At 42.2% G+C, this 27,836-nt stretch overlaps 1 protein-coding gene across 1 annotated transcript; it reads left to right on the top strand.

The window, feature by feature from the left end:
• Positions 1-204: 204 nt before the first annotated feature.
• SLC15A1 (solute carrier family 15 member 1) lies at positions 205-26,886 on the top strand. The gene is made up of 23 exons (XM_040055337.1): positions 205-287; positions 3,651-3,673; positions 6,587-6,671; positions 6,755-6,896; positions 9,554-9,673; positions 9,839-9,938; positions 10,183-10,273; positions 12,153-12,236; positions 13,300-13,382; positions 15,886-15,972; positions 16,997-17,086; positions 18,325-18,369; positions 18,866-18,895; positions 19,017-19,105; positions 20,303-20,384; positions 21,038-21,163; positions 22,019-22,168; positions 22,573-22,622; positions 23,263-23,373; positions 23,518-23,614; positions 24,099-24,245; positions 25,068-25,175; positions 26,177-26,886. Exons 1-23 carry the CDS (start codon positions 284-286, stop codon positions 26,357-26,359), a joined length of 2,127 nt encoding a protein of 708 aa, XP_039911271.1. The 5' UTR covers positions 205-283; the 3' UTR covers positions 26,360-26,886.
• The last annotated feature ends 950 nt before the right edge of the window (positions 26,887-27,836 follow it).

The following is a 27,836-nucleotide window of genomic DNA, read 5'->3' as shown; positions in this document are numbered from 1 at the left end:
GGCAGCCGTAAGGGGAGCGGGCGGCCGGGAGGAGCGCTGGGGCTCCCCGGAGCGCTGCGCTCGGGCCGATCGCGGCGGTGGAGGCCAGGTGAGCCCCGGGATGGATCCTCGGCGACACGACCCGCCCCGACACCTGCGCGGCGCCGCCCCGCACCACCCGGGGCCAGGCGGGGCCCCGCTGCCGCCCTTAAAGCCCGGCCGCCCCCGGCGGCTTCCTCCCCTCTTTCCCTGCCTTCCTTCTGACTTTCAGCCCCAAGCGCTCCGGCGGGACCGCGCCGGCGACATGGGTAGGTGCGGCGGCGCGGGATGGGGCAGCCCGGAGCGGGCGGCGGGGTGGCGGTGCCCGGCCCCCCAGGGATGCCGCCGGGGACGAGCTCCCCTCCAGCCGCCTCCCTCCGAGCCGGGTGGGCGTGCCGGGCTCCGAGCTGACAGCACCGCCAAGGGGCTCGTCCGCCCAGGGCCGGCTCTGCTGCTCGGTGTCGGTCTGAGGAAGTCCCCAGGTATTCTTGGGTCTCTACTCTCCCTCCGGGGCAGCTCTCCCTCTGGCAGCGCTGTATCCGGGTTTGTACGACCCTGCCTTGAAACCCGAGTGAGAGCCGAGGGATGGTGCCTGGGTCTCTGTAAGCTCCGTGAGCCGAGCCCCTGGCCGCTGAGGTTTATCCTACACTACATTTTTAAGGCATGTGGAGCTTGAGATTCGAGCACAAGTTAAACGTGGTGTTCCTTGCAGATGTTAAATAGTGCTTTTTCATTGAGGGTGTTTGCCTAGGGTTGACCTAGTGTTTTTTAAATATGTAGATACACAGCTGGAAGATTCAGATAAGGGCAGAACCCATTTATCTAATTAATCCTAAAGAGTTTTTCCTGTCTGAACTGGAACACCAAGTAGTAGAGGTACAAAAGCGACTTTTTTCCAATGTATCTCTCCACTGCCCTTTGTTGGACCTTTGGTTCTGCGGTGTCTGAGTACATTGGCGTCTCTCATAGCAAGTAGTTTGTGGGCTGGAGAAACCTTGTCTCACACAGAGAAGGAACCTGAAACGCCCACCTTCCATCCCCCCAAAAAATAACCCCATGAAAGTGCCATTGCATCTTCAGCAAGGAAATCTGTGTTCTGGGGAAAAAACAACCATAGTAATGAGCAGTCAGAACTTGCCAATGGTGCTGTGAGAGGTGAACTGGGGTCTTGCTGGCTTGGACAGACAACCAGGAAAGTGTCTCTGTAAAGAGAAAGAAATGGGATGCAGCTGTGTCTGCTCATTTAACATGAGGCTTGCTGCATTATAGATTTCCTTGGATGGTGTCTGGGTTGGTGTTTTTCTGGAACAGCAAGGTGTGAAGCAGGGACTCCTGCAGGGGGATGTCCTGATGGTAGCAGCATCCTTGTGAAGGTGCTGTAAGGCTGCTCCAGGGAGCAGAGGCAATAGGCTTGTCTGTGCTCCAAATCAGGTCTCAGGAGCGTAGGCTTCCTTGCTCTGGAGCCAGAAACATCCTAGGTGACAGTATGGGCATGTACAGATGTACTGTGGAGGAAAGCATTTCATGCAGGCAGAGTTGCTGTGATGGCTGCATGGAGCTAGGCAATGTGCTCCCATCTTGTGTCACGGACGGTGAGCTGCAAGAGCTGCAGTATCCGCTGCATCTCTGTGTTTACAGGGAAGGGACCACACGGGTGGGAAGGGGTTGGAGCTATACGGCTGCCCCACCTGACCTGCAAGGTTGGGAAGAAGAGAATGGCCCATTGATAATTATTTAGATGAGGTGCAGAAGCCAAGAACTGAGTGGTTGTCGACTTTACATGTCTTAAAAAGTATTAAATATCTTAAAGGAATAGAGAGTGCACAACTCTTTAGAGATTTCTATTGAAAAATGTGGAGCTCTTTGGTGTCTCGTGGTCAAAATGAGCAGTTCTGCAGGTCATTCTTTGTAGGGAAAGAATAAGAGGGGCTGAAGGTTGCCCCAAAGAGGGACTGCTCCAACATGCCACTAGCAAACTTTGGATTTATCACTGAAAATGATGGAAAATGGTGGGTGCTCTGTGCTTTGTAGGTCAAACCCTGAAGCTGCCTGACAGTGGAATCCTCAGCCTGTGTTGAAAGGCTGGCTCTAATGCTATCTGGAATTTCCCCAACCTTCTCTGTAAAATGAGACCAGAGGGGCAAAGTCAAAATATCTAGAAATAATTGTATCTCTTACCAATTGAAGTGAGATGGTGTTGTTTGAAAAAATTGCCTCTATGACGTCCTCTGTGTAAAGTTTCTCGCAGAGATGACACTTTTGCGGTTAAGAATGCAGAAAAAAACCCCCAAACTAAAAACACATGCTAAATATTTTTTGCCCAAGGCTTTGCTAAGAGACAAGAGTCAGCTGTCCAAACTGTTTTTCTCTGTACATGTTATAAAAAACTGGCAGTGTGATGCACATGTGCTGGAAAGACCAGCAAGTGGAAAAAAGGAGCTGATGTGAAGATGGGCTGCTGCTGACACCTCAATAGCCTTTGGTGTATCTGCTCATGTGGGTTGTGGAAGGGACATTGCCAATAACTCAAATAACTTGTGTACCTGCATGTGCCTTAAACTGGGTATGTTAGCACTTTCAGAATGGTGCTTGCTCTCTAGGAAAATATACTCTTGAACGACCTGCATAGTACTACTGTCTCTGTTGCGAAGGTGTTTGTCCACAGCAGTGAAGGAAAGAATCGGAATAATCTGTTTTAGGGATTCTGGAAAATTACTTGATTTAGTGTTGTGTCAAACATTATTGTGTTGCTGTCAGCTGTTTTCATCTGCTGTGAACTATGGACTAAATAACAATTTTCACAGACATACTTTTCTTACAGAGATGTGTTTTGGGCTGACTTGATTTACAAGCAGGGATTTCAAAGTTCACATCTTGTAATTGGTCTTATCTTAATGATAATGGGCTTGCTCATGTGATTTTATGGAAAATGTGACATCCACTATGTGGGCACAGGGCCTTTATCTGATACAGTGAAAGCTCAGACTTCTAGCATGTCTCCTGAGCTGAGGAAGCCCTGCAGGGCTCTATCTGGACTGCTGCCAGGGGTAGAGGGCCTGCCAAGAGCAGCTGGAAGTGACTTCAGGGCTGCAAACACCTGTCTGCACTTGTTGCCCTCAGTGGGACCCCACTGAGCTTCCAGGTCTTCCCAGGTTAATATTCAGGTTATAGGAGCACCTGCTAAAGTGGATCACTCAGTTGGGGCTGTATATTCGGTCCCCTATAAGTCCCTTTTCAGGACTTGACCTCCTTCCCTGGCAGAGCATCTCAAGCCCATCCTTCAATATTAGCTTGCCTTTAAGGTAACATCCCCAAGAGTGAGTTGCAACAGGACTCATCATCTGTGGGTTGCTGGTTTACCATTACCTTGAATGATGCGTAGTGAGCAACCATGGGATGCTTTGACTTGTCCTTTTGACCTTCTCCTGGGAGGGTATGAGTTTATACACACCCTGAAAAACCAAAGGCTATCAAGGGAAGTTTTGCTGAATAACTATGAAAAGTCTCCCTCTAATAAACTGAAAATTTACTCACCCTGACCAGTACTGTGTTTATATTTCATTATGTATTTACAGTTGAACCTTTTTTGAATCTTCCATTTTAACTTGTATTTTGGTTTTTTCCCTCCACAGGTGGAAAAACTACCGGCAAGTCAGTAAGTATCATTTTCTCTCATAAAAAGGTGCTCTCTTTGGGCTTTTTTTTTTTTTTTTCTTTTTTTTTTTTTTTTTTGGCGGTGGTAATGTTAGCAGTGCCCAAAATAAAAACCACCCTACACACATACGTTAAATGTATACAATGAGGACTTACTGGCCAACATGTGCAAAAGCAGCCTAGTAATTTATTAAGTTCCAGGTAAGCATTAGTTTGATCACCACCATGATAAAATATCTGAAGAGCCTTTGCTGACTGAGCAGACATTGGTAGGGAGGAGATTGGTCCCTGGAGCCCATTCTTCTTGTGGCTGAATTATCATCATCCACTGCTCTTGAATCTTTGAACTGTTAGGGTTGCTGAGACACGTGTCGCTAACTCTGCCTTTGCATTTCTTATCTTGCAAGGTTTTACTCCACAGTCAAAGCTTTGCAGCAGGGTGGTGGCATCCCTATGGCAGGGCAAGGTTTCAGAAGGCATTATAAAACATAACCTTCAGGTTACCTTTTTGGTGGTGGAACTCTTGTTCCCGAACAATGATGGTAACAACAGAAAAGGTTTTGATAGATGTGTGTATGGGCACATGAATACTGTAACAGAGTACAGTATTTGTATTGTACGGTATTTGTACAGTGCAAAACAAGGACAAGTACACATCATATAAGAGCCAGGATTGCCTAGTCTGTTCCTGCTTGTAGTATCTTGTAAAAACAAAAGGCCTGTCACCTGGGAAAGACCCAGTAGCTTTCTCTTGCATGCCCTTGTCCATGCCCAGTTCAGCTGTGACACACAGACTCCCTCCAGTTTGTGGCCAGCCAGTAAAAACCCACCAGTGGCTACTGTGCCAGCATGGGAATTAAGGACAACTCCACCAGGCACAGAAGGACTAGCGGCTTGAAACAAAAATCTAGCCTTGCTAGACTGTGACCTCCTCAGACCAGTAGCACCCTCCCAAAGAATAAGGTCTTGGGTAGGGTGACCGCAAAACATTGGGGAGGTTTGTGAGTACCCCAAATGGTCAAAAGATTTTAGTGAGGTTTTGTGAAATTCAGGTGGAGATGGGTTCCACCAGTTCCTGGGCCAGGACTGCTCTGTCTTTCTTTTCCTCTGTAGGCAGGACAGACATGGGGAGGTCTTTGCTCTGCTTCAGGAACAGACGTTCTCTCCTCTCCATCTGGGCTATTCCCAGTCACAAGTCATGCAGCCTGGGTTACTGTTTCGGTAACTGACTTAACATGTGCTGAACCAGAACTTGAGTGTGTGACTCAAGACATCCCATGTCCATTTGCATGGCTTAAGGAAATGCTGTTTGGACAGGGCACAAAGCATTCTTCTGTGTGAACTCCAGCCCACCAACACCTGTGTCCAAGCTGGGAGTAGCTGTCCAAATCTCCTGCTGCCTTCAGCTGAAGGAGATGGGCAACTTCAAATGAATTTTAATTTTGGGATACATGTAAATAGTCTTGCTTTGGAGACACCTCTTTCTGCCCATGGAGGGTGCGGCAAGAACGACAAGTTTCTATTTAGGACTCAAAATTTGTGGGCTCTAAAGCTAGAGGCTCTTGCCTCAGCTCAGATTGGGTTCTTGTTGTGAAACCTGTTATCAAACCATGGGTAGGATACGCATTATGTACTTGGTTCTGCAAACAGCAAAGCTCAGCGCTGTTCAGGCAGCTCAGGCATCCTCATGACTGAATCAGATCAGTCAGCCATGCTCCTGCCACTCTCTTATTTTCATTTCTTTTGCAGGATTCCCTAAAAAAGCCTGTTGTAGCACCCAAGTCTCCAAGTGTTTTGTTGTTTGTTGAGGCTTTGCTGGAGACATTGGCTCTCCCATTTACTTGTGTCAGGCATGATTAAGGCCTTTTCCTTTTGATCTGCAAAGTTAACTTCTTCTTGTTTAACACAAAATAAAGACTAGTTTAATTCCGAAACCTTTGCAATCCAAACAATGCCATTTTTAAATTAAATTAAAAAGTTCTTCATGGAGAAGAACTGTTTTGCCTCTGGAATGTTCCAAAACATCTTTAAAATCTGATTATTTGCTACTTCCAGGATTAAACCCATAAAATATTAAAAAGGGAGGATTATGTTTAAATTGCATCCACATTAATTTTAATAGAAATTATATTCATCCACTCCACAAAGGCAAGTAGCTGATCACAAATTAAACTTCCAGTTCTAGTGACCATATCAGATTTGTACCTGATGTATGCTTTTTAACAGTTGTCTCAATGGCAAGAACTGCATGATGACTACTGTGGACATGCCTGTTGCAGCAAGTGAAGGCTCAGTGAATCTGGCAGCCAAAGCCATGCCGGTTTAGGTTAGGAATAAAGTCTGTTCTATTATCAGGTCTGAAGAAATGAAGGATTCTTCATCAAGCAGAGTATTTTTAAGAATAAGAAGTTTTCCTGAGAGATTTGTTTGAATGAAAAGTTTGGATGTTTATTTGTTTTAAATACAGGCACTTAAAAATAGCCCCAGGCTTCTCATCAGTGTAGGGGTTTGGCATTGTGCATTTTTGGTTGGCTTTGGGTTTTGATTTTTTGTTTTTCCAAAAACATTTGCTTTCTGCATATTTTTAGATACCAATCAAGATTGCTGTAAGGGTTATGTGCTGGAGACCTCAAATGTGCATAGTGCAACACTTGAAAATAATTTCTAGCATTGCTAAAGGTCTCTTGCAAAGGGCAGATGAGAAGTGTGCAGATCTCTGGGGACCAAGAGAGGAAAGTGAGAACCGACTCCTGGTTCAGATAAACTACTGTCATCCCACAAAAGCCTGTGCAGCCTCCAGACCCTGAGTACCTACCCACTCCCACTGAGTTCATGTTGAGCTTGCTTAAGCTGTGGGTTGCAGTGAAGAGTTAGTCTGTGTTGCTCAGCTCAGAGCTCACTTTGTCTCTTGCAGGTGCTCTGCTTTGGCTTCCCTTTGAGCATCTTCTTCATCGTCATCAATGAGTTCTGCGAGCGGTTCTCCTACTATGGCATGAAAGGTATGTCCCTTGTCTCCTTGTGCTGAGCATTACCCAGGCCTGACTTGGGTTTGTAACCCGTTGTTTTGTTGTTCTTCCTACAGCTGTGCTCACTTTGTATTTCTCACGTTTCCTACACTGGGATGACAACTTTGCCACTGCCATCTACCACACGTTTGTTGCTCTGTGTTACTTGACGCCGATCCTTGGAGCAATCATTGCGGACTCTTGGCTGGGAAAGTTTAAGTGAGTGCTTCCTCAGAGGGCATCCCAAGATCTTGAAAGCTCACCTGAAATCAATGTCACTTAAATCATCACCTAAAACTGCAGCTGTGAGCAACAGCTTCAGAGCTAGTGTTGACTGTTCTGGGATAGGTTTTTTTATTTCACCAAAGCTTGAGGTTTTAATTGATTCAGCTCTAACTTGAAAGTGCACTGTGAATTAACAATGTTCCAGTTCTCCTAGTTGGTTAAGGGCGGTAACAGCTTTCCCAGCATGCTGCATGTTTTTCCTCTCACCTGGACAAAATGTAAGCAAAACTAAGGAGAGTATTCACCAAGCTGTGAAAATAGATACTGGAGATTATAACGACATAGGACAGTCTCTTTACCTGTTACAAGTGGCCAATGAAATAGAGAATTACTGGGCCTTAGAATAAGTTTCAAAACTATATGATTTCAGAATTGACAGGTTGGTGAGGGGTCTTGCTGAGTAGCAATCCTTTCTCTAAATGATGTCTTCTGTGTCTTTAGCTGCAGGCTAGTCGGTCAGGATAGTACCACTGAAGTGCTTTGAAATGTAACCAGATTATTTCCAACAGCTTTATCTCCCTTTCCTTTCCTGATGTTTTGATTCTAAAAGTGTTTGCCTTGCATGAAAGAAAGCACAATAAAGATTTTATGGAGGGTTATGAGCCATGAATGTAAGTGGACTTGCCGAAGGCCTCCCAGCAATTAGAGATGTACCGTGCAGTCAGCCGCGCTCTCTTCTTCCGCTGTAGCGACAGCCCCTGAGAGCCCGCGGCTGTCACCACGGCCCTGTGTGCTCTGTGCAGCTGCTCTGGGCAGTGCAAACTCACTGCAGCTGGCGGGAGGTCTTGCAGATTGCAGTCTAAATATATTGTGCACTCGCTTGTTTAGATGCTGCGGTTTATATTTTTAATTTATTTTGGCTTTTGCTCGTTTTATCAAGATGGAACTTTGCAAATCTTGCATCTCTTCTCCTTCAGTACTTATACGTGCCAGTGCTGCAACTGAAGGGCCCAGACCTTTAACAAGGAGCTTGTTAGGATGGCTTAATCAAGAGTGAACATGCTTTAGGATACACCATTAGGGTTTAAAACCCAAAAATACGGCAAGGTGCCATGAGGAACGCTTAAACAAGAATTTAAAAAAATCTATGATGACAAGAGGAAGAGGAGGTTACCTAAGCACTCTTAAAGGAGAGACTCCAATCTCCCACTGTCCATGTACATTGTGCAATGTCTGTCAAGGAGCATGCTGGGACCTGGCCACACGTTGTTGGATGTGAATTTCCTGGGGAAAATAGTATAGAAATCACAGTTATTACTTTTTAATTGTGTGCCATCAACGCAGTGCAAATTATGTAAGTCTTGGCAGTGGGTTTATAAGCCCCACAAATAAAATGCAGACGTTTCTCTCCTGATCAGCTCAGCTTCAACTTCAATTGAAAACTTTTTCCCATGTTGTTAGGTAATTAAAGTAACTCTATGGAAGTGCTATTAAAAAAAATAACCCATTCAACTGTATATATTAAATACCACTAAACAGCAGACTCCTTGTTGCCCCACTTTATAGATTTTTTTTACTCTGCTGCAGGTGAGGGCATTTTTAAGTCAGAGAAATTTTGTTTTAAAGTGAGGAGAACTTGGTCAATGTCCCTCTTTTGTCAGGGAGCTGCTCCAAGCTTGCCCATGTCAAATAGCTGGATTGTTCTAGGGTTCTAGTGCAACACTTGAAAACGGGGTTTTTAAACAATTTCACATCATTGCATTGTGTTTCTCCTGCTTTCCCTCCAAACTGAAGACCTGCATCTGTGCCCATTGAACAGAGGCCCACCCAAGGACACAAGTGTACATGGGTTAAACTACAGCTGCGCACTTAAGGTCCAACAAAGTTAAAATGGAACAGGTTTTTACTTACACAAAAGAGGATTGGACCTTAAAGCCAGGTTAGGGGAGCTGGTGATTATGCAGTACTATCATCCTAGGCATCTCCTGGCAGAGGAAGTCAGGATGAAAGCCTGCAGATTGCACTCTTCAGTGTTGCTCTCACTCAGATCTCAGTGTAAAAATGTTGGTACACTTACAGCCAAGAGAGTGGGGGTATAGAGTTGTTATTCACAGCAGTATTTATGGGGATTTTCCATGTTTAAAGCAGATCTTTGCTTTTTCTTTTTTCTTTATTCCTGCAACTAAAATATGAAATAACATAGTGAATGTTTAATGATACTTAGATCAGTGTAAATTGCAGATTTTAGTTTTGCAGAGTAGTCCATTTGATCTTCAGCATATAAAAAAATATGAAAATGGCATTCGTGAGTTAGTCATTAAAAGGGCAACCACTGAAGATATTGAAGTTATTTCCTGTGACCAAATGATACCTATATAATCAATTTTTTTTATCTTGCCTTGCTTAATTAATTAAAGGATTCCTAGAATAATTATAATAATAAAAAGAATAGAAATATTGTGGCAGTGGTATGTGGCCAGATTTTTAATAGGAGCTTCTGACAAGTTCAGTCCATAACTTACTGTATCTGTTAGTTGTTTTCATTACCAGGAATCTTTAAAGTAAGCAAAAGTCTGCATTAGCTGTGCAAATATCTGTGTGTGATTGTGTTAACATATATAAGAAAAATATATCTTCTCTCTTGACAACAGGACCATTCTCTACCTGTCCATTGTCTATGCGATTGGGCAGACAGTGCTGTCAGTGGGCTCCATAAGTGACCTGACGGATTACAACCAGGATGGCTCTCCCGATAAGGTAGCAGTGAACATGTGAGTTACCTTGTAAACATTTATTTTTTTTCCCAGGCTGGTGAAGGATGGGACAACTTAAATTTATACTACTTGAATTTTGACTGTCTTTCAACCACTCTATTATGTATGCTGTAAGAGCTAACACAAAATGAATTTTTTTTTTTCCTTTCTCCTTTGTTCCAGTGCTCTGTCCGTGATTGGCTTGATCCTTATTGCCCTCGGTACTGGTGGGATCAAGCCTTGTGTGTCAGCATTTGGTGGAGATCAGTTTGAAGATGAACAGGTAACAATGTCTTCCAGATTTTCAGTTATACAGATACTCTAACTGATGTTTGACTATTATAGTACTCTAATAATATACATGTTTAGACAGGTGCATTACTGCAGGGTTTTTCTGAGGAGCTGAAGAAGGAGCTAGCTAATTATTTGTCTTGAACTTTGAAAGCAGAGGTGCTGATTTTTTGATCTAGGCCCATCATTGTGGTTGTGGCTAAGCCTTTCAAAACATTTTTGTGTTTTTACTGTAGGAAAAGCAAAGAAGTACCTTCTTTTCTCTCTTTTACTTGTCCATTAATGCTGGAAGTCTCTTATCTACTCTAATCACTCCGATTATCAGAGGTAAGATCATATGTTTGTGGACAATTGTTAAACACCAGAAAAGGAGTGTTGGATTGCTGTCCTGTTGTGTTTAAATTAAAATTCTGTTCTCTGACACACTGGAATTATCTAGCAAATAGTCTTCGGTGTGTCATCCAGCTTCTCAGAGATGAGGTACTCTCAAAAGCAAGCCAGTTGAAAACCTTAATTGCCTTTAGGATCCGAAGTACTAGATCTGAAAAGACATGCTGGAGCTAACAGCTTCTATGTCTAATGCATGTATTAATTCCACAAAGGTATAAATGTGTCATTTCTACCAACACCTTTAAAACTATCACACTAGAAAGAGTTGCATTGCTTCCTGAGAAAGGAAGGGGAGAGAGAGCCTACTCCTCTGGAAGTGCACCCATGCCAAGAACAAAAGCATCTATGCATGTAGAAATACATTAATCCATGTGAGAAAATAAATAATTTTTCATATTGTTAAATAAAAAAGTTACGTTCTCTTTTGCTTGTAAAGAATAGCATGATCCTAAACAAGACCCAGCAAATTGCTAACCTATATACACATGGGTTTCTGTGGCAAGCTTGCACAGATGGTGCTGTATGCATGCACTTGCCAGCAGTTACAAAAGGCTGCCTTTCTCAAAAGCAAGGAAACAGCATGGGAATTCTGCAATAACCCAAAAGCACTGGGCTGAACTTTTGGCCTTTGGATTTCTTGACTGGAAAAGACTCTGTAGAAGAGTTTTAGATGTTTGCTAAATGCAAATTCTATCCTTTCCCAAAAAACTGAAGTAGAGATGCATAAGGCACAGGATGTAGTTTACTTCCTTGCTGATACAGGGTGTGAAATACCTTGGAAAAAAAAGACAAATTGAGCTGAGGGAAGTGATAAACTGTTATGTCCTGTAGTGGTTTAACCAGAAGACTAATACAACTAAATCAAGACATAAATTATCTGCAAGCTAACATTTTTTTCCAAACCATACTCTCTAATTCTCCTCTTAGAAGCATGGTGAAGAATGTAATAATTGTGTTTAGTCTTTTATACTGCTAGTAGCTATGTTTGCACTTGGAGCACCCCTTTAGGATGTGTGCTTGAAATTGATAGTCAAATCTGTGACTAATGCCAAGGAGGGGAGGGGGCCAGTGATTGGGATTTTTTTTTTTTTTTGACAAGCTTCACTTACATTACTAGAATCTTTGTTTATGAACTTTGCCCAAAACTTTTGTAATCTAGTTCCTTTCTCACTAAGGATATGCTTTTGACCCTTCTAATGTAATTCTTCATGTCTCAGTGTAAAACTAGATATAAATTTTCTGTGAGGAGATGCTGATAGGCATTAGACTGTTTGGCCTTGAGAAAAGAAGGCAAAGGGGGAATTTTATCAAAGTGCAAAAATACCTGATGGGAAAGAATGAAGAGGACAGAGGCAGGCTTTTCTCAGTGGTACCCAGTGTCAAGTCAACAGGCAATGGGCACAAACTGAAACACAGGAGGTTCCCTCTGAACATCAGGAAATGCTTTTTCACTCTGAGGGTGATCAAGAATTGGCACAAGCTGCCCAGAGAGGTTGTGGAGTCTCTATCTGTGGAAATACTCAAAAGCCATCTGGACACAATCCTAGACAACTGCTTCCAGATAGCCCTAGTTGAGCAGGGCCCTTGACCCCAGTGATGCCCAGAGGTCCCTTCCAACCTCAACTGTTCTGTGATACATAATTCCCCTTCCCAATAATGAAAGATAAGTTGGATACTGATCCTTCACTCTGAGGATGTCAGCAGACAGGTTTGTTGCTCTCCCATGAGTTAACAGTGAATGCAAAGAACAAAAACCATATGAAAAACATCAGCAGCACTGACCGGGACTTTTATTCGATGTTACTTTTTACTTCAGCTTCACAGTGTGGCATTCATACCAAACAGGAATGTTACCCGCTTGCTTTTGGAGTTCCTGCAATCCTCATGGCTGTTGCCTTGGGTAAGTGAAACTCTTGCCATCCTGTTGCCTTGGTAATTAGATGATAACAATCTCAGCATAATGAAAATGTGATAGAAATCTCTAGATATTGACTTCTAATACCTGATAATTTCTGCAATTTTGGACTTTTTTTTTTTTTTTTTGTTGTATGGGAAGGGGGGTGGGATTAATCTGAAGCCCTCACTTTTACAGAAGAGACTGATTTACCAGGAGAGTCAGATGGGGCTGGGAAGAGGCATGAATATATATTTGAATTCTGAACATTATGTAAATTACTGCCTATGGATTACTGGCGTGTACAAATAGATCTTTTAAATGTAGGATGAGAGCTCTCAGAAAATGTGTTTTGCACATTATCTCTAGTCCAGGACTGTAAACTCTACGAGGTAATTGTCCCTGCGCTGGAGAAATCCCATACTTGATATGTCAGTACTTCTCAAACACCTGCATTTTTACCAGCTGTGCTACAGGTCACTCCCTGAGCTTTACTGTTGACCAAGAAGCCGGGGGTGCCATTGTGTACTACAGTATGGTCCTTTTCCCTCATGGTCCTGACTGGGAGCCCACCCGGCTGCCAGTGACCTCACCTTGCCCATGAGCCCGGCCCAGGCTGGACAGCGGCTGTGGGGGTTTGCCTGTGTCCTGCCCTGCACGTGGGACAAAGGCTGAGCAGAGGACACCTTGGTGCGTCCTGCAGTCCAGGCAGAGCCTTGCGTGAGCTGCAGCATCCTGAGCTCCTGACATGGACCCCCCACAGCAAAGCCAGAGTCAAGGTCCTAAATGGCCCTTGTTTGATCATCCCTCAATCAAGCTAAGCTCCCACTGAGCACTTACTGTAAGAGTTTCCAGATTTAGGTTTTTTGTCTTGAATAGAAGCAATCTGCTGGTATGCATTAGATTGGTCTTACTACTATGATAGTATGTGAATAGGCAATTGCATTGATTCTTAGGAGGCTTATTTCCACCCTGATTAACTCCTTGACTTTTAGTTTCCATACAAAATTATTTGTCACTATTTTTATTTAATGCTGAGTTGCTTTTGGTTTCTGTTTTCATATTGTAGTTGTGTTTGTAACTGGAAGCAAAATGTACAAGAAAGTTAAACCACAAGGAAATGTAATTCTTGAAGTTTCCAAATGTGTTGGAGTAAGTACTGCTTACATTTCCCAAACCCCTGGCAGCAATTCTTAAAACTGTTCTGTAAATGTGTCTAAATGTGTCTTTCCTAATATGAGGAAAGTTTCTGAAGTTTTCTGCTTTATTACCGGAGGCTTCTTACTGACACCTCCAGATTTAGACTGTCTTTTTATGCATATCTTGATTTCTATGTGGATTTATACACATAGGAAACAAAATAAGGTATCGGTGTTATGTAAAAGCTTATCCCAGCTTTTGGGAATCATTCTGTCTGCACCTATGCACCTTTATGCGGAAAGAGATAAACATGCCTTGAGCTGAGTCAAGAGCAGAGCTACTAGTACATCTTATCAGCAAAAACTTATTACTTATTAAAAGAATATTATTCACAGTGCAGAGGTTTATTGATCCCCACTGTGTTAAGGAAGTTTGGGGGATTGCACATCACTGTGAATCTGCAAGGAAAGGAGTGGAATCTACATGAACAGCACAGCATGTCCCAACTTTGGAGTACCTCAACTTTGAGATCACATTTATTCATGTACGAATTTCTTCATTCTCCATTGTTGTGGTTTGTCATTGGCCAAATGCCAGGCACCCACGGGAGTCATCTGCTTAGCTTTTTTTGCTCCAGTTGGGCAAAGGAGAGGGAAAATGATGGACGAAGGGCTTGTGAGTTGAGAAAAGGATTGGAAAAAAAACCCACTCCATGGGAAAAACAGATTCAAATCTAAAGGTGTAAAATAAATTTACTATTCACAGAGTCAGAGGAGGACAACAGGAAGCAAAATTAAACTTTTAAAACACCTACCCCCCCCCTCCTCCTCCTACCTAGGCCCTCCCTCCTTCTCACCAACAGTGCAGGAAGACAGGGCATGGAGGTCTTGGTCAGTTCATCATTTGAGATCTTGTTCTGTTCTCTCAGAGAAAGGGGCCTTTCTTCTGCTGTGGCATGGGGGCCTTCCTGTGTGCAGTCATCCCGAAATTGTTGTGGCATGGGTCACTCATCTATGGGGTGCCATCTTTTAAGGATGGGCTGTTCTAGTTTGGAAGCAAGGGCTCTCTCTTTCTATCTCTAGAAGCAAGGGGCTTCTCTCTCTTTCCCAATCTCCTACTAGACCACAGCTTTTTCTAACATTCACCCACTCTGGTGTAAGCACTTTCTCAAGGGCTGTGAGTGGATCTCTTCATCCCCTATGGACTTCACGCATTACAAGGGGATACTTTGTTTTACCGTAGTCCTCACTATGGCTTGCAGAGGAATCTTGGCTCCAGTGCTTGAAGCGCTTCCACCCCCTCTTTGTTCTCCACTGACCCTGGTGTTGCCATGTTGCTTTACCTCATGTCCTCACTTCCTTCTCCTCTTTGACTGGAGGAAAAACTGCTTGTAGGTACCATTGCCAACAGGTTCCAGTAATTCAAAGATTGTTGCAGGATCCGGCGGCCCAGAGAAGTTGATCCTGTCTGGGCTCCGTGTTGGGGAATCGCTTGTCACGCTTGCGCTGCCGGCCAGGCGGTCCTGCCGCCATTGTGCGCCTGCCGGCGGCCGCCGCGGCACTGGCGCTGTTTAATGGCTCTCTTCGTGCAGGGCACTGGGAAGGGAAAGCTGCTGCCACCACCCCTGCCACTGCCCCGGCCCTTTTATGCTCGCAGTGGGGTTAGTTAGGGGGGGATAGGCAGGGGCCATGCAGAGCCAGTGTATTGCTTTGGGCAGTGCCGACATGGCTCCTCCCCACCTCTGGGGAAAAAACTGCACGTGTGCTGCTCTGATTTTCTTCTTAAATATGTCATCACAGAGGCATTACCAACCTCTCAAATTGGGCCAGTAGTGTGTCCATCGTCAGAGCCATCAGAGATGGGCTCTGTCAGCCATGGTGGAAGCTGTGGCACTTCCTCACTTCCAAAAAAATCAGGCTGTGCCAAATCAACACATCCCTATAGATCTGCCAGCTTTATACAGCCCAGCCTATCGCCTATCTTGTAAGCACTGTCAAAACCAAATCTCTGTAGGCGACTTTGGCCAGAGTGCTGCTCCTAAGGCCCAGCTTGGCCATGCATATTATTCCATGCAGTGAATCTTAGGAGCTCTTTGGGACCATATTTGTGTATATTCAATGTCAAGGTGTAAGACATACCTACAAGATGGAGCTTCTCATAGTAAATGTACTCCTACAGCCATTCAGCTCTGAAAACCCGTGCATATGACGCTACTCTGTTTACTGTTGTACATAAGTCTGAAGAAGGCAGATCTTCCAGCTCCTTGCAGCAGCCCACATTGAGAGAGACTGCTCTGAGCTGTTTGGTCCACCTAACCCCAAGTGCACACTGTGCTGGATATGCAGTATGAGGCCTTAAAAACAACATTCCCCTAGATGATTGGAGCGGTTAACAGAAGTTGTCACCTTTAGCACCCTTTCAAGACAAGAAATCAGGAGCATCATCTCTAATGATAAAGCAGTTCATAGTTTTAAATATTTGTAGCCCCGTTAAACATAATTCTGTCTCTCCTCAGTTTGCCATCAAAAACAGGTTTCAGCATCGGAGCAAGGAGTTCCCCAAGAGAGAGCACTGGCTGGACTGGGCAAGTGAGAAGTATGATGTAAGTACCGGTGGAGCCTCCTGTGCTGTGACATCTGCTGACCCTCAGCTTCTCTCTGTCTGCTCTGATCCATTGCCTCATGCACTGGGCAAATAGTTTTGGGCTTCTCCATCATTCAGTAGCTGATCTGGCCAAACCTCAGTGCTCTCCTGGCATTGCACGTTATCTCCTCAGCTCCTGTGGGAGAATGCAGAGGTGTGTGACTCAGTGCTGTGCGTAATCATAGGCTGTCCAAAGAAATTCAAGGGAGATGAAAAAAAGACTTTCCCTTGCCAAACAAATACAAACATTTAATTTTTTTGGTTAGGAAAATAGCAAGCATTATCTTTCCTCCTCTGCTTCCTGTATTTCATGGCTGTAGTGGGGAAAAGGGAAATGATGCTGCCTGTCATGGTTAATTCACAGGACCATAATACTTGTCTTGATATGAAACATCAGAATTATGCTTTGGAATTTCAGTTTAAGTAGATAAACACTGCATTCTCTCCAGCCTCAGTATAATTTCTTATCATGATTCTCAAAGCCTAGTGTCCCATAGTGCCAAATTTGTCCCTTGTCCACTCTGCCCTGTTGCCAGTGGCAGCACAAGCCTTAGCCTGTTACCTTTGTTTTCCTTTTGCCTGTATGTTTGTTCTTATGTGAAATTCCTAAGTTGCCTATCATTCAAATGCCCCCTTCCTAGAAAAATAATGTGGCACTAAGTGCTGAATCTCATGCTGCTATCAGTGTACATGCAAAGAGGCCAAGGTCTTTCTGGTATCAGTCACCTTTAACCAGCAGCCCTTCCCACACACACAAGCAGACTTTGTACTATTTTAACAGAAATCATCAGATGTGCCCACATGCAAAGTTGAATGTGTGGGTAAACATGACACGATGGGTCTTTACCTGTTGCTGTGATGTGAGCGGCAGTCTGGAACTGTCTCTCTCTTTTTTTTCTTTTTTTCTTTTTTTTTCTTTTGTTTTTTTTTCCCTCTTCTTTTTCTAATCCAGTTCCTCTTGTGTGATTTTTTATTTTCTGCAGAAACAACTGATTGCTCAGACAAAGATGGTGCTGAGGGTGCTTTTCCTTTACATCCCTCTCCCCATGTTCTGGGCGGTTTTTGACCAGCAGGTAAGTAGAAATTGTTTAGCTTGGTAATTAGAGCTGCACCATGTTAGTCTACATACTCTGAGGTCACCAGATATAAAAGGTGCCTATGGGAGTGTGGAAAAGCAAATTCTTTATCCTGGTTTTATTGCAAAAGGGTAATCACTGAGTCATGTCAATACAAGATGATCTGCAGCCAGGGGCAATCTAGGTTTGTCGGAGCCAGGAAAGATTCAAGGACTGAGGCTTCTCCACATCTTGTATCAGCCTGGGACTCAGGGGATGAAACAGTAATTTAAAGCTTTCTTAGTGCTAACGTTTCTTCAGTTGTCAGATGAAATTTAGGGTCCTAATGTAAATGAGCTGGAGAGCCAGGGTTTAAATGACCTGGATGTCAGTTTGCTTAATCATTCACACCTTGTTGTAAATACCTTACACTTTCAAGCAGAAGTATAAGCCTGTAATTCCTGTTCACTTGTTCAACTGGGTGCTCAAGACTCGCAAAGCAGCATTCATAGTTGAGCACTGAATTTAAGAAGATGCTTGAGAAAACCAGGGGTTGAAAGCCTTATCCAAGTCAGATGGTAGGAAGTCTGGTCCAGACTCCCTATATCCTGCTGCTTCAGTCCAGTGCCTGTGAGCTGTAGCTGTCAGTGTGACCTGTTACAATTAGGCAGCTCTGCTAGGAAATTCAGAGCTCAGTACTCTGCCTGTGTGTAATAACTCGGACGGCGCTGTGTCGCGGGTGGCCGAAGGCTCTCGCCACAGATGCAGGGTAGCGTTCTTGTCTCATCCTGGGCTCGGGCCTAAAGTCTGCCCCACTTGTCCCAGCTACAGGCAGGTGTTTGGGGCAGAGGGCTGCAGGCAGGTCAAGCCCTGGCTTGTCTGCTGGCCCTGGGCTGTGTGAAGGAAGGATGGATGAGTGGGATGTGTGGGCTGCTTGGGCTCAGGCCAGCGGCACACGGGCCCCCGCGTTGCCTTGTGCCCTGCTTAGGATGGCCCTTGCCCTCCCTCCCGCTGATTTCTGCATCTAAGTTATTTTCTGCTGTATTGCACAAAACAAGTAAATGAAGTAGAATGGGCCATGAGGCTCACTTTGTTCAAAAGTTTACATTGCAGAGTAAGAACACTACCATAGCAAGCTAACTTTACTTTTTGTTGTATTGCGTGTCTTTTCTGAACCTTCATTTATGAAAACAGTTCAAAAGAAACTTTAGAACATTGATCTACTGTGACATCTAATTTTTTCTTCTCTCCTTAAGGGGTCAAGATGGACACTGCAAGCCACAGCAATGAATGGGGATTTTGTAGGTTACTTTTTATTTTCTCTTTAACTAACACTGTTACCCTGGTTTTTCTGAGTTTTTAATAGCCTTTTGATTTTCATAAATGGAGTCAGTTCTTTTTAATTACTGTACAATATTAAGAGCAGTTCTACCTTTTTCCCACAGATGTAACATAAACAAATCCTTTGTTTTTCATTCCCTGTCCTTTGTTTGCATATTTCTAACCTGAAAACAATTGTAACTGACGGCTGGTCTGGCCAGTTGGCTTGAGAGGTAAAAACTCTAAAAGCCAATCTTCTGCTAGACCCACAAATGTATAAAAAGTAAGAAATAAAACAAAGAGGCTCTCTCTCTGCCTGGTCTCAGCTTTTGAGCCGGATCAGAGGAACCTCTGCTCTGCGAAACCTCTTGTCTGCGTGTAGCTGCTTTGTGTGTCTCAGTGACATAACACTATTCAGACTGATTTTATTTGTTGCCACAATATTAAAAAAACTATTTATTTTTTTTCCTTCACCAGGGTTTTAAAATTCAACCAGACCAAATGCAGGTATGTTAATTTTTTATCTAGCCATTTCAAGTATTTCTGAAAGATTAAATGCATATTGACCTTACTTATGAAAAGCACTTTGAAAAATGCTTAATTTTTTTCTCATGTTCATCTTCCCCAGATTGTGAATCCAATCCTGATTGTTATAATGGTCCCAGTTGTAGATTCTTTGGTTTATCCTTTAATCAAGAAATGCAGGCTGAATTTTACGTAAGTTGATGTAATTATCTGACTTTGACAGAGGCTCATTTTAGTGTTTTCTTTAACTGGCTCTTCCAGCCCTAATGTAACAAGAGCAAGCATTCATCTAAGGATGAAAGAGAAGAGTATTTTAAATGATTGATTATTTAAAAGAAATAAAAATATAAAAACCCCAGAATATTGCAAATGATATGTAGAGGCACCACAGATTAGAAGAGGAGAATCTAATAGAAGAGTAACAATGTTTTTCAGCTAAGGACAAAATCTTTTTGTTACAGGAGAGATGACCTTGATTGTTTTCCATATCCCCTATATCTACCCCCTCTCCCTCCTGAAGCATAGGAGGTAGAAATACAACATACATCCTTGGCATTTGCCATGTTTCAGGCTTAAAAGCAACTGAGACGTGAGACGTTTTCCCTTCAGTCTCAGTTGGGAGACTGGCTTGCTGGATCCTTCTAGGTAGAGCTTTGGGGGCATTACACATTATTTTTCAATGTCGATAATGAAGTGCCTAGCAGTTGCAAGTGTGCTTCAAAAGGCAGAAGTTCTTAAAACAGTTCTTAAAACAATTTTCAGAGAGCTAAGGTGCAATGCTGTTTTTCCACACAGCTGTGAAAAATCTAGGGTGTGTGCTGTGCTGGAAACACTGTCATTCATTTGGGGATACTCTACACTGGATAAATGATGCCACAAATGAAATAGATACCTAAATCTATCCTTACAGCTTAACTGCATGCCAATAGATGTCTCCTAATTCAACAAATTTCCCTGACAGTTTTTGTTCAATCTTATTCAAACATAGTAACCTAGAGACAAGTTTTTTTCTCTTTTTTAAACAGCATATCTTCTTGTCTTTTTTTTTGTTTTACATCCAACAACTGTATTGGGTTGGGTTTTTCTTCCCACAAACCCATATTTTCTCAGGAACCTAATAATTATGGTCAGTCAGTGTTTGAGCCCAGCAGATGCAGAGTAACAGGTTATTAAGATGCTGCAGGAAAGATGTATTTCATGATGGTGTAACTATGAGTTGAGAGATACTCTGCTTAGCAGAACACTTTCTGTAATAACATCGGCCCTTCAAATGGTTGATAATGTGCTAGTTCTGGCCATTCGAGTTTCTCGGAGTGGAAAGAAAAAACAAGCAGCCGAAGATTTGAACTGGCACTTCTTTTAAATCTCACATGTCTTTTGTTGTACTAGACCCCTGAAGAAGATGACTGTGGGGATGTTCCTTGGCTCTCTGGCTTTTGTTGCTGCTGCCCTTGTGCAAGTGCAAATAGATGTAAGTTCAGTCACATGCAAGTATTTACAATTAATATTTAGTTGTTAATTCAGGGGGAAAAAAGGTATGTTTAAGGGGAAAATGAACTAAGACTCCTAGATTTGGAGCCAATCATATAACCGTATAGGTAGAGGGAGGGGAAATACATTGCAATACTGTGGCGGACATAGTAAAATTAACTAGCAACAAACACCATCCTGCAAAACACATTGCAGTTAATACAAATAATGCACTAAAGGCAACCTCAATCTTTAAACTGAGACTAAAAGCTGAAAACCAGACATTTGCTTGGCCTACCAGAAGGCTGCTTCGTATGTTCGACCTCTTCTGATACTTAGAGTGGAGGTGAAGTGTTACAGTCAGTGTTACAGGGAAGCATCATCATAGCAGGAGCAAAGATGACACTTGGTGAAGGAAGAATTTGTCTCCCCTAACCCTCCTTGCCCCAGAGGGAGGTGCCATGCCTGAACCCGATGAAGCTTTCCCCTGGGAAACTGGGATATTGGCAACGCCTCTGGGTGGCGATCCATCGCATCCCAAGATCTGAACAGCCATCTAGAGGTGTCTGTTGTGGATGAGAGACTTCTTTACTAAGGCAGCTTGTGAGACTAGTAACAAAACCTGATTCAAGTTTCTTTTTTTCTGTCCTATAGAAAACATACCCAGTTTTCCCTGTATCTGGGCAAGCTCAAATCAAATTAATAAATCTGGGTAGTGTTCCTGCAACAGTTCAGTTCCAGCCTCAGCTTCAGAATGTGGATATAGCACCTAATGAGGCGGTAAGTAAGGGCAGATGAGAAATATTTAAAAATTAATTAAAGTTAATTAAGCTAAAAAAAATGGAATAAGTCAGAGTAATTCTTAACTAATGGTTCAAAATTGATGGAAACAATAACTATGTCAATATTTGAAGTATCGCTACTTTGTTTTGACAAGAGTAGTTTTTATTTCCAAGAAACTTTCATAAACTTAAGTGACTTGGAAGTAGTTGAAAACGTCACTCTTGTTAAAAATGTTCCATTTCCTAAAAGTAGCCCCTTCCTTCAGTAAACGTACATTCAGCTCTAGTGAGTTGCTGCTATTACGGTGAGGGATGACTTACTTGAACAGGGAGCTTCTTCTGTGGCTGCATCACACATTAAGCTTCAGATTTTGTTACAAAAGAACTTTGTCAGGTTCTCATAAACACAGCATTGGTAGTTCTACTGACAGCAAAATGTGGTGGCTCTGATGGATGCTTTTGATAAGGGATCTTACAAAGTGTGCTCTCTGATAGCCTGGAGTTCTGTTTCCCTATAAGAGGAGAGATCCTTCTCCAATCTCCTCCAGATCTGCCTCACATGGAAACAGAGTTGTGAGGAGAAGACAAGGTCACCCAAACTGTATACTGACAGGAGACTGATGTAACTATGGTACATACCTGAAAATGGAAGTTATAGAATGCTGTATTCCCTATTATATACACTTTATCATCCAGATGTGGATAATGAAGTGCTTTTGCTAATCCTATAAAACAAAGGACCTATTTTAGTGTAGCACCAACATGTTTATTAATGGTTCAAGTATTTTATGTTTTTTGTTTTCAAAACACTAATGGTTTAAAACTGGTGGAAATTGTAACAATGTCTTTGTAGACTGGCTTCATGACATTTGAGACTTCTAAGCTGCAATCATTACACATAATTTCTGGAAATCATAATCAAACTGTGCCTTTGAGTCTGCTACAGAGACAACGCTACACTTTGCCATTTAAATGGTTTCCATCAAACATCAGATTTAATTGGGTAAGTCTGCTTATATCTTACAATATATATCAATGTTTTGACAACCATCTATGTGGAGTGTGTGAAGTTGAGAGGACAAGCTCTGAATAGCTTTTTTCCTTTGTCTTGTTTTCTGTCTCTGCTGTACCAGTAAGACTGGTGAGTTGCACACCAGAGAGTACACCAGGATGTCCTTTAAAAAAAATTACCAATTTATTATGTACCCTGACAACTAACCCTTCACCAAGACTTAGATGTGTGGTCATACAGTGTTCTGTAGTAGATGCATGCTAGTAGGATCCTAAAGAGGAAGGTCTGGAGTCCTGCTCTGGAGCCTCTGTTAATTCCCACTGGTGTGTAATAGTGCATGTTTAAGCTGTTCTCTGACACCAACAACACATTTTGATACTGGTCTCTTCCACCAGGTACAGGACAACATCACATCAAAACCAGCAAGTGGAAAAAGTGTTGTCAGGTAGAACTTTTTTTGTGTCTACATTTTGACAGTAGTGTGACTCTCTCTTCAGTCTGTCTTTTGGTGGACTCTTCTTGTTGAAGTATAGTTTTCTGTACTGTAGGAACTCGCCTCTTGCTGGACATGTCACTTGATGTTTTAGGGGCTGGGATAACTTCTGAGTTGTGATTCACTTAAATTATCTTGCAAATCTGCTTTGGGTATAACTTAGTTAAAATTGAAAGTGTGTGCTTCTTTCCATTGCCTAGATGTTTTTTATTGGAAAAATGGCATGGATTACGTATCTATACCTCCTTTTTAATCTTGGGTAAGAAGTGTTTTCCTACTTCTCCCCTCTCTGCTCTTCTTCTACATCTCCCACTTGCAGATGCATTACTTACTGGTTGTGGTAGCAGCTCACTTTTGATGTTCTCCAAAGGCAGTGGGCTGATGGGGGTCTAACTGGTTTTCTGTATTACCTACGTTTCTAGGAGACTTAGGGTTCTTTCCAAAACGTTAACTGATTAAATAAATATTTAAAAAGCATTAAATGGGAAGACTTGATACTAGTTATGCTGTCAATATATAATTATAAGTAAAACCTGTATTCATTGACTTATGCATGTTTTGTGTAGCATTTAATCACTCTTCCAATTTAAAGGTTCATAAACAATTTCCCTATTACTATCAATGTTACTATGGGTGACATGGATTTTGGACTACTGGATCCTCTTTCTGTCAGTGATTACAGTGACGTTCCAAAACCAGATGGGTAAGCATTTTCCTTATCCTAATTTAATCTCCTAGACATACTTGTCCTAGGGAAAAGGGCACAGAGCTTTTTTTAAATATGTAACACACACAGTTGACTACACCTATGGTATCAACTGTGGGGTTTGGGTTTTTTCTTTTTCAGGACGTATATCATTAAAGCATCAATCCCTCCAAACAACTGTCAAGTTGTTTCAAAGAAATTTGGATATGGCGGTGCCTATACCATTTCAATTGATGATGTGAGTTGCCACTTGTTGGATGGACAATATAGAATTACTTTCCATGTAGATACTTTTCTTTAATTAAAAAAAAACAAACAAAAAACCAAAAAACAAACAAACAAAAAAACCCCAACAACCCACCACTTGTGGAATTATTCCTCTTGTCTTTAATCCTTTAAATCCCTCTTGTCTATAAGTATATATGGTAGAATTCTGGTATCTTAAACAGGACATAAAGCCACTGTTAACTATAAAAATAATGATGGATAATAACATAATGCAAGAATTCATGATCACCACTAATGGCCCTAAATCTTTAGCCCGGTTAGACACTAGAGAGTTGCACAACGTCTGCTGTAAACTTTATAACTAGGCATTCAGTGCTTCATATGCAGTATTTGTTATTTACTCTGAACTTTCTATATTATTATAGAACTGCTTACAATGCCTTAACTATGCACACTCATTATTACTGTTCCTAACATGAGATTTTGATTTCCAGTGTGTTGAAAACCAACTTAACATAAAATACTTTGAAGACATGGCACCAAATACAGTGCATATGGCCTGGCAGATCCCTCAGTATTTTCTTCTTACATGTGCAGAAGTACTGTTCTCTGTCACTGGGCTGGAGTTTTCATACTCACAGGTAGATATTCTCCTTCTTGTGTTAAGAATCTTGATGCAAGTTAAGATCCTCTATGATGTATAGTTTTTAAAGTGGTGGTTCTGTGCTGTTGCTCAGATCAGCTATATCCCTCACAGCTCCTAGAAGGATTGTATAGGCTGGTGCAAGTTGGCCCTGTTTCACTAGGATTTGGTGTTTTCCATGAAGCTATGCTGAATTATATAATTTTACTACCAGCCCTCAAATTTCCTTCTCACATGTGACTTTCCATTGAAAATAAGTGCAACTGTACTGCTGCTGTAAAGACTGGAGAGCTCTCAAATACAAAATGAGGAAGTACTGGCACTTCATCTCCATACCAGTTTATTCCATGCAGCCTTTTTGTTAGCCTTTTATTAGTGTTTATTTATACACTTTTAATTCCTCTGTCTTTTGACTCCAGTTTACGGGCTGTTATTTCCTCTCTTAATTCTGAATCTAGAAACTGCAGTGATGGAAATGTTAGGTGTGGTTTGCTAGGTGATGCACTCAGTTTCTTCATGTCACGTGTGCCGCGTGTTCCTGAGATGTAAAATACGCCTGTTAGTTACCCAGTGTGTATAACTTAAACAGTGTTAGTGTGCTAGTGGTCTCTTGCTTCTAAAAGCCTTCTCCAGATCTGTTTCGCTCTCTAGCAATTTTTAATGCCAAAAAATAAATAAACAAAAAGCTCCAACCACCACCAAAACCTACTAAACCATGAAATCCTCTTCCTTGCAGAGAAACAGTGTTTATTGTAAAGAATGCGGTAAATGTATCAAAAAATAAGTGTTACCACCAACACTTAAATGTCTGTCTCTACAGGCCCCGTCTAACATGAAGTCCGTGCTGCAAGCAGGATGGCTGCTAACTGTGGCTATTGGCAACATAATTGTCCTTATTGTGGCTGGGGCATCCGCAATCAAAAAGCAGGTAAGCAAGTAAGCAGGTGGTGTGCTATTATATTACACTGTGAGAAAGCAGTTCTAATCCAGGAGGGAATCATGGCAGATAATGAGAATAGTTTTTCAACTAAGGTTTCTACTTACCTGTTGTTTGCCATCCTTAACTCTTGTTGTCAGGCTCCTTTGCTTGCAAGCGTCAGTTTCTAGCATCTCTGCAGTAAATTCCTTCTGAAGGTGCAGAAAGTCTGTGAACTTTTGAGCTGAAATTCTGCATGAATGGAATTAAAACCTACCAAAGTTCTGTTAAATGCTAATGAGCCTTCACCTGCATACCACAGCCTTGCTACATCCCTTTTTTTGGCTCTGTTGGTTTCAAACCTCATTATTTGGGGCATAAAAACTGTGGCTGTCCTGGTGAAGAGCAGTTGTACAAGACTGTATTTATTAGTGGTCTGTAATGAATTAAAATGGCTCTCAGAGAGAGGGGAGAACTTGTCTCTGAAACAGCTCTGGCAGTTTCAGCTAAATTGAATCAGATAGAGCATGAAACAGATGTTGAGGATTTTCAGTTTCTGGTCTTGATCTCTGCCCAGATTTGTGGTCACTAGGCCAGCAGTAAAAAATTTTAAGTGGAATCAGAACAGTGCCAGCCTGGTTCAGAGTAAGACTATCTGACCAAAAGGAGGGGACTGAGTTTCCTTCTCAGCCTTTCATTCAATCCCCAATTCCTCCAGGAAAAGGAGATTGCAGAATTTTTCAGCATTCATGGAATTTTTGTCTTTTCAATGGAGATAGAAATGCTGAAAGAGCCTCAATTCTGAGTTGCTTTAATATTTATTATGTACTTAATTAATACTTAATCCTGTAAGCCATATGATACTTGTTATGTATACTCAGTTTCACTTCCTGAAAATACTGAAATGGTGTAATACTCCTGATGAATGAATATTGGTGGATAAATTCTGCTTTTTTTTTTTTTCTTTCTTTCTTTTTTTTTTTTTTTTCTTTCTTTTTTTTTCCTTTTTCCAGTGGGCAGAGTATGTGCTGTTTGCTGCCCTGCTGTTGGTAGTTTGCGTCATTTTTGCTTTCATGGCTTCTTTTTATACCTATATTGATCCAAATGAGATTGAAGCCCAGTTCAGCAAGAAAGAAAAGGAAGAAGAAAAAAAGGATCAAGACGACAATGAAAAGGAAGCTGACTCTCGAATGTAAAAGCTGTGTCAAGGAGTGTCTTTAAATTATGGAAATCCCATTCACTCTTCTGCAGTCAGAGGAATCAGTGTATCAGTAATAACACCTCTGGATTACATGTCTGGTGGGAGACATAAAGTAAAACTTTAAACTTAAAGTGCAGCCTCTCTAGGGAAGCAATAAGAAAATATTAGTCTCTCTCTTGTACTGAATGTGGTATCCTGAAGAAACTCCAGCAGAATTTGCACTCTTAATGTACCTCAGTCTTAAAAGTTATAGCATTAGAATATTGAAATTAGACTTTGGAACTACTGGACCCTTTGAAAAGATGTATTTTTATATTGTCTTTCAATTTTATATTGTGAAAGAAACAAGACTTGCCAAGAAAGAGCAATTGAAGCCAAGCTCTCTGCATGATCTCTCTAGCATCACTGTTACTTGAAAACAGCAGGTCACACGTACCTTAAATTCTTTACTACATCCTTATAGATAATGGGAGCAAAGCTCTGGCAGTGATCAGATTAAAATGTTGTCTGTGTTCCAAGTAACTTGGATGTGCACTGTAATATAATGCTTTATCTGCCTGTTAACTACCCATTTAATTCCTGTTATGTCTTTAATTAAAATTAGAAATGTCCACTCAGGTAAACTGATAACAGCAAATGACCTTTGGAACGAGCAAGAGCAGTAATACCTGTGTTATAACAAAATAACAAAAGGGTTTTAAGAATATGTCTTACTGTTGCATGTTAACAAAACTCAATACCACCTCCCTGCTGCCTTTATCTACACACTCCATCACTTAAAGCTAATGGATCAGTGCTGGTCTTTTCTATCTCAATACACCATGTCACTCATCTAATTTATGCTGGGGGAGACTAAATTTTGCTGCTTAACAGGACCTTCTCCCATAGTCCATGTTATGGAGTGCCAGTGGGCTGCACGTTGTTTTGGTAATTCTCATTCTTTAGGGTCTACATCCTATACTTTTTCCAGCAGCTTGGACTCACTGGCCCCTCCAGTAGTGTGGCCAGACTTTCAGCTGCTTTCATACCTGTCTTCCACTACTCTTATCCTATTTTACAGCAATTCCATTTTGGTATTTGCAGTGATGACACAGACATCCATATTCAAGCAGGGGGTGCTCTGCTTGCACTGCGGGTGCACGAGCCCGTGTTCTCCCTGTTCCCACTGGAGCTGCTGGCACCTAGGCCTCCATCTGTACAGAGAACAGAGTCCCTCACCCATGAAAACACTTTCAAATGGAGTTTAAAAGGCAAGTCCAAGGTGCCCTTTGCTTGTGTTAGAGATAGTCCTGTTACCCCATAGGCAGTAAGCCCCTCTTGGTCTCTCAGGTCATCTGGGGAGAGCCTTTCCCATGGATATGTGATACCGCATGTCCCCCAGCCAATGAAACTGAGGGTCTCCTGTAACAGCCACAGGAGCAACTGGCTCCCTGCCATCCTCTGAGGAGTTAAGGGAATTGTATACCATCTTT

This window comes from Hirundo rustica, chromosome 2, assembly GCF_015227805.2.
Source record: "Hirundo rustica isolate bHirRus1 chromosome 2, bHirRus1.pri.v3, whole genome shotgun sequence".
In the NCBI taxonomy this organism is placed as follows: Eukaryota; Metazoa; Chordata; class Aves; order Passeriformes; family Hirundinidae; genus Hirundo; species Hirundo rustica.
This window is presented reverse-complemented; position numbering and strand designations above follow the sequence as displayed.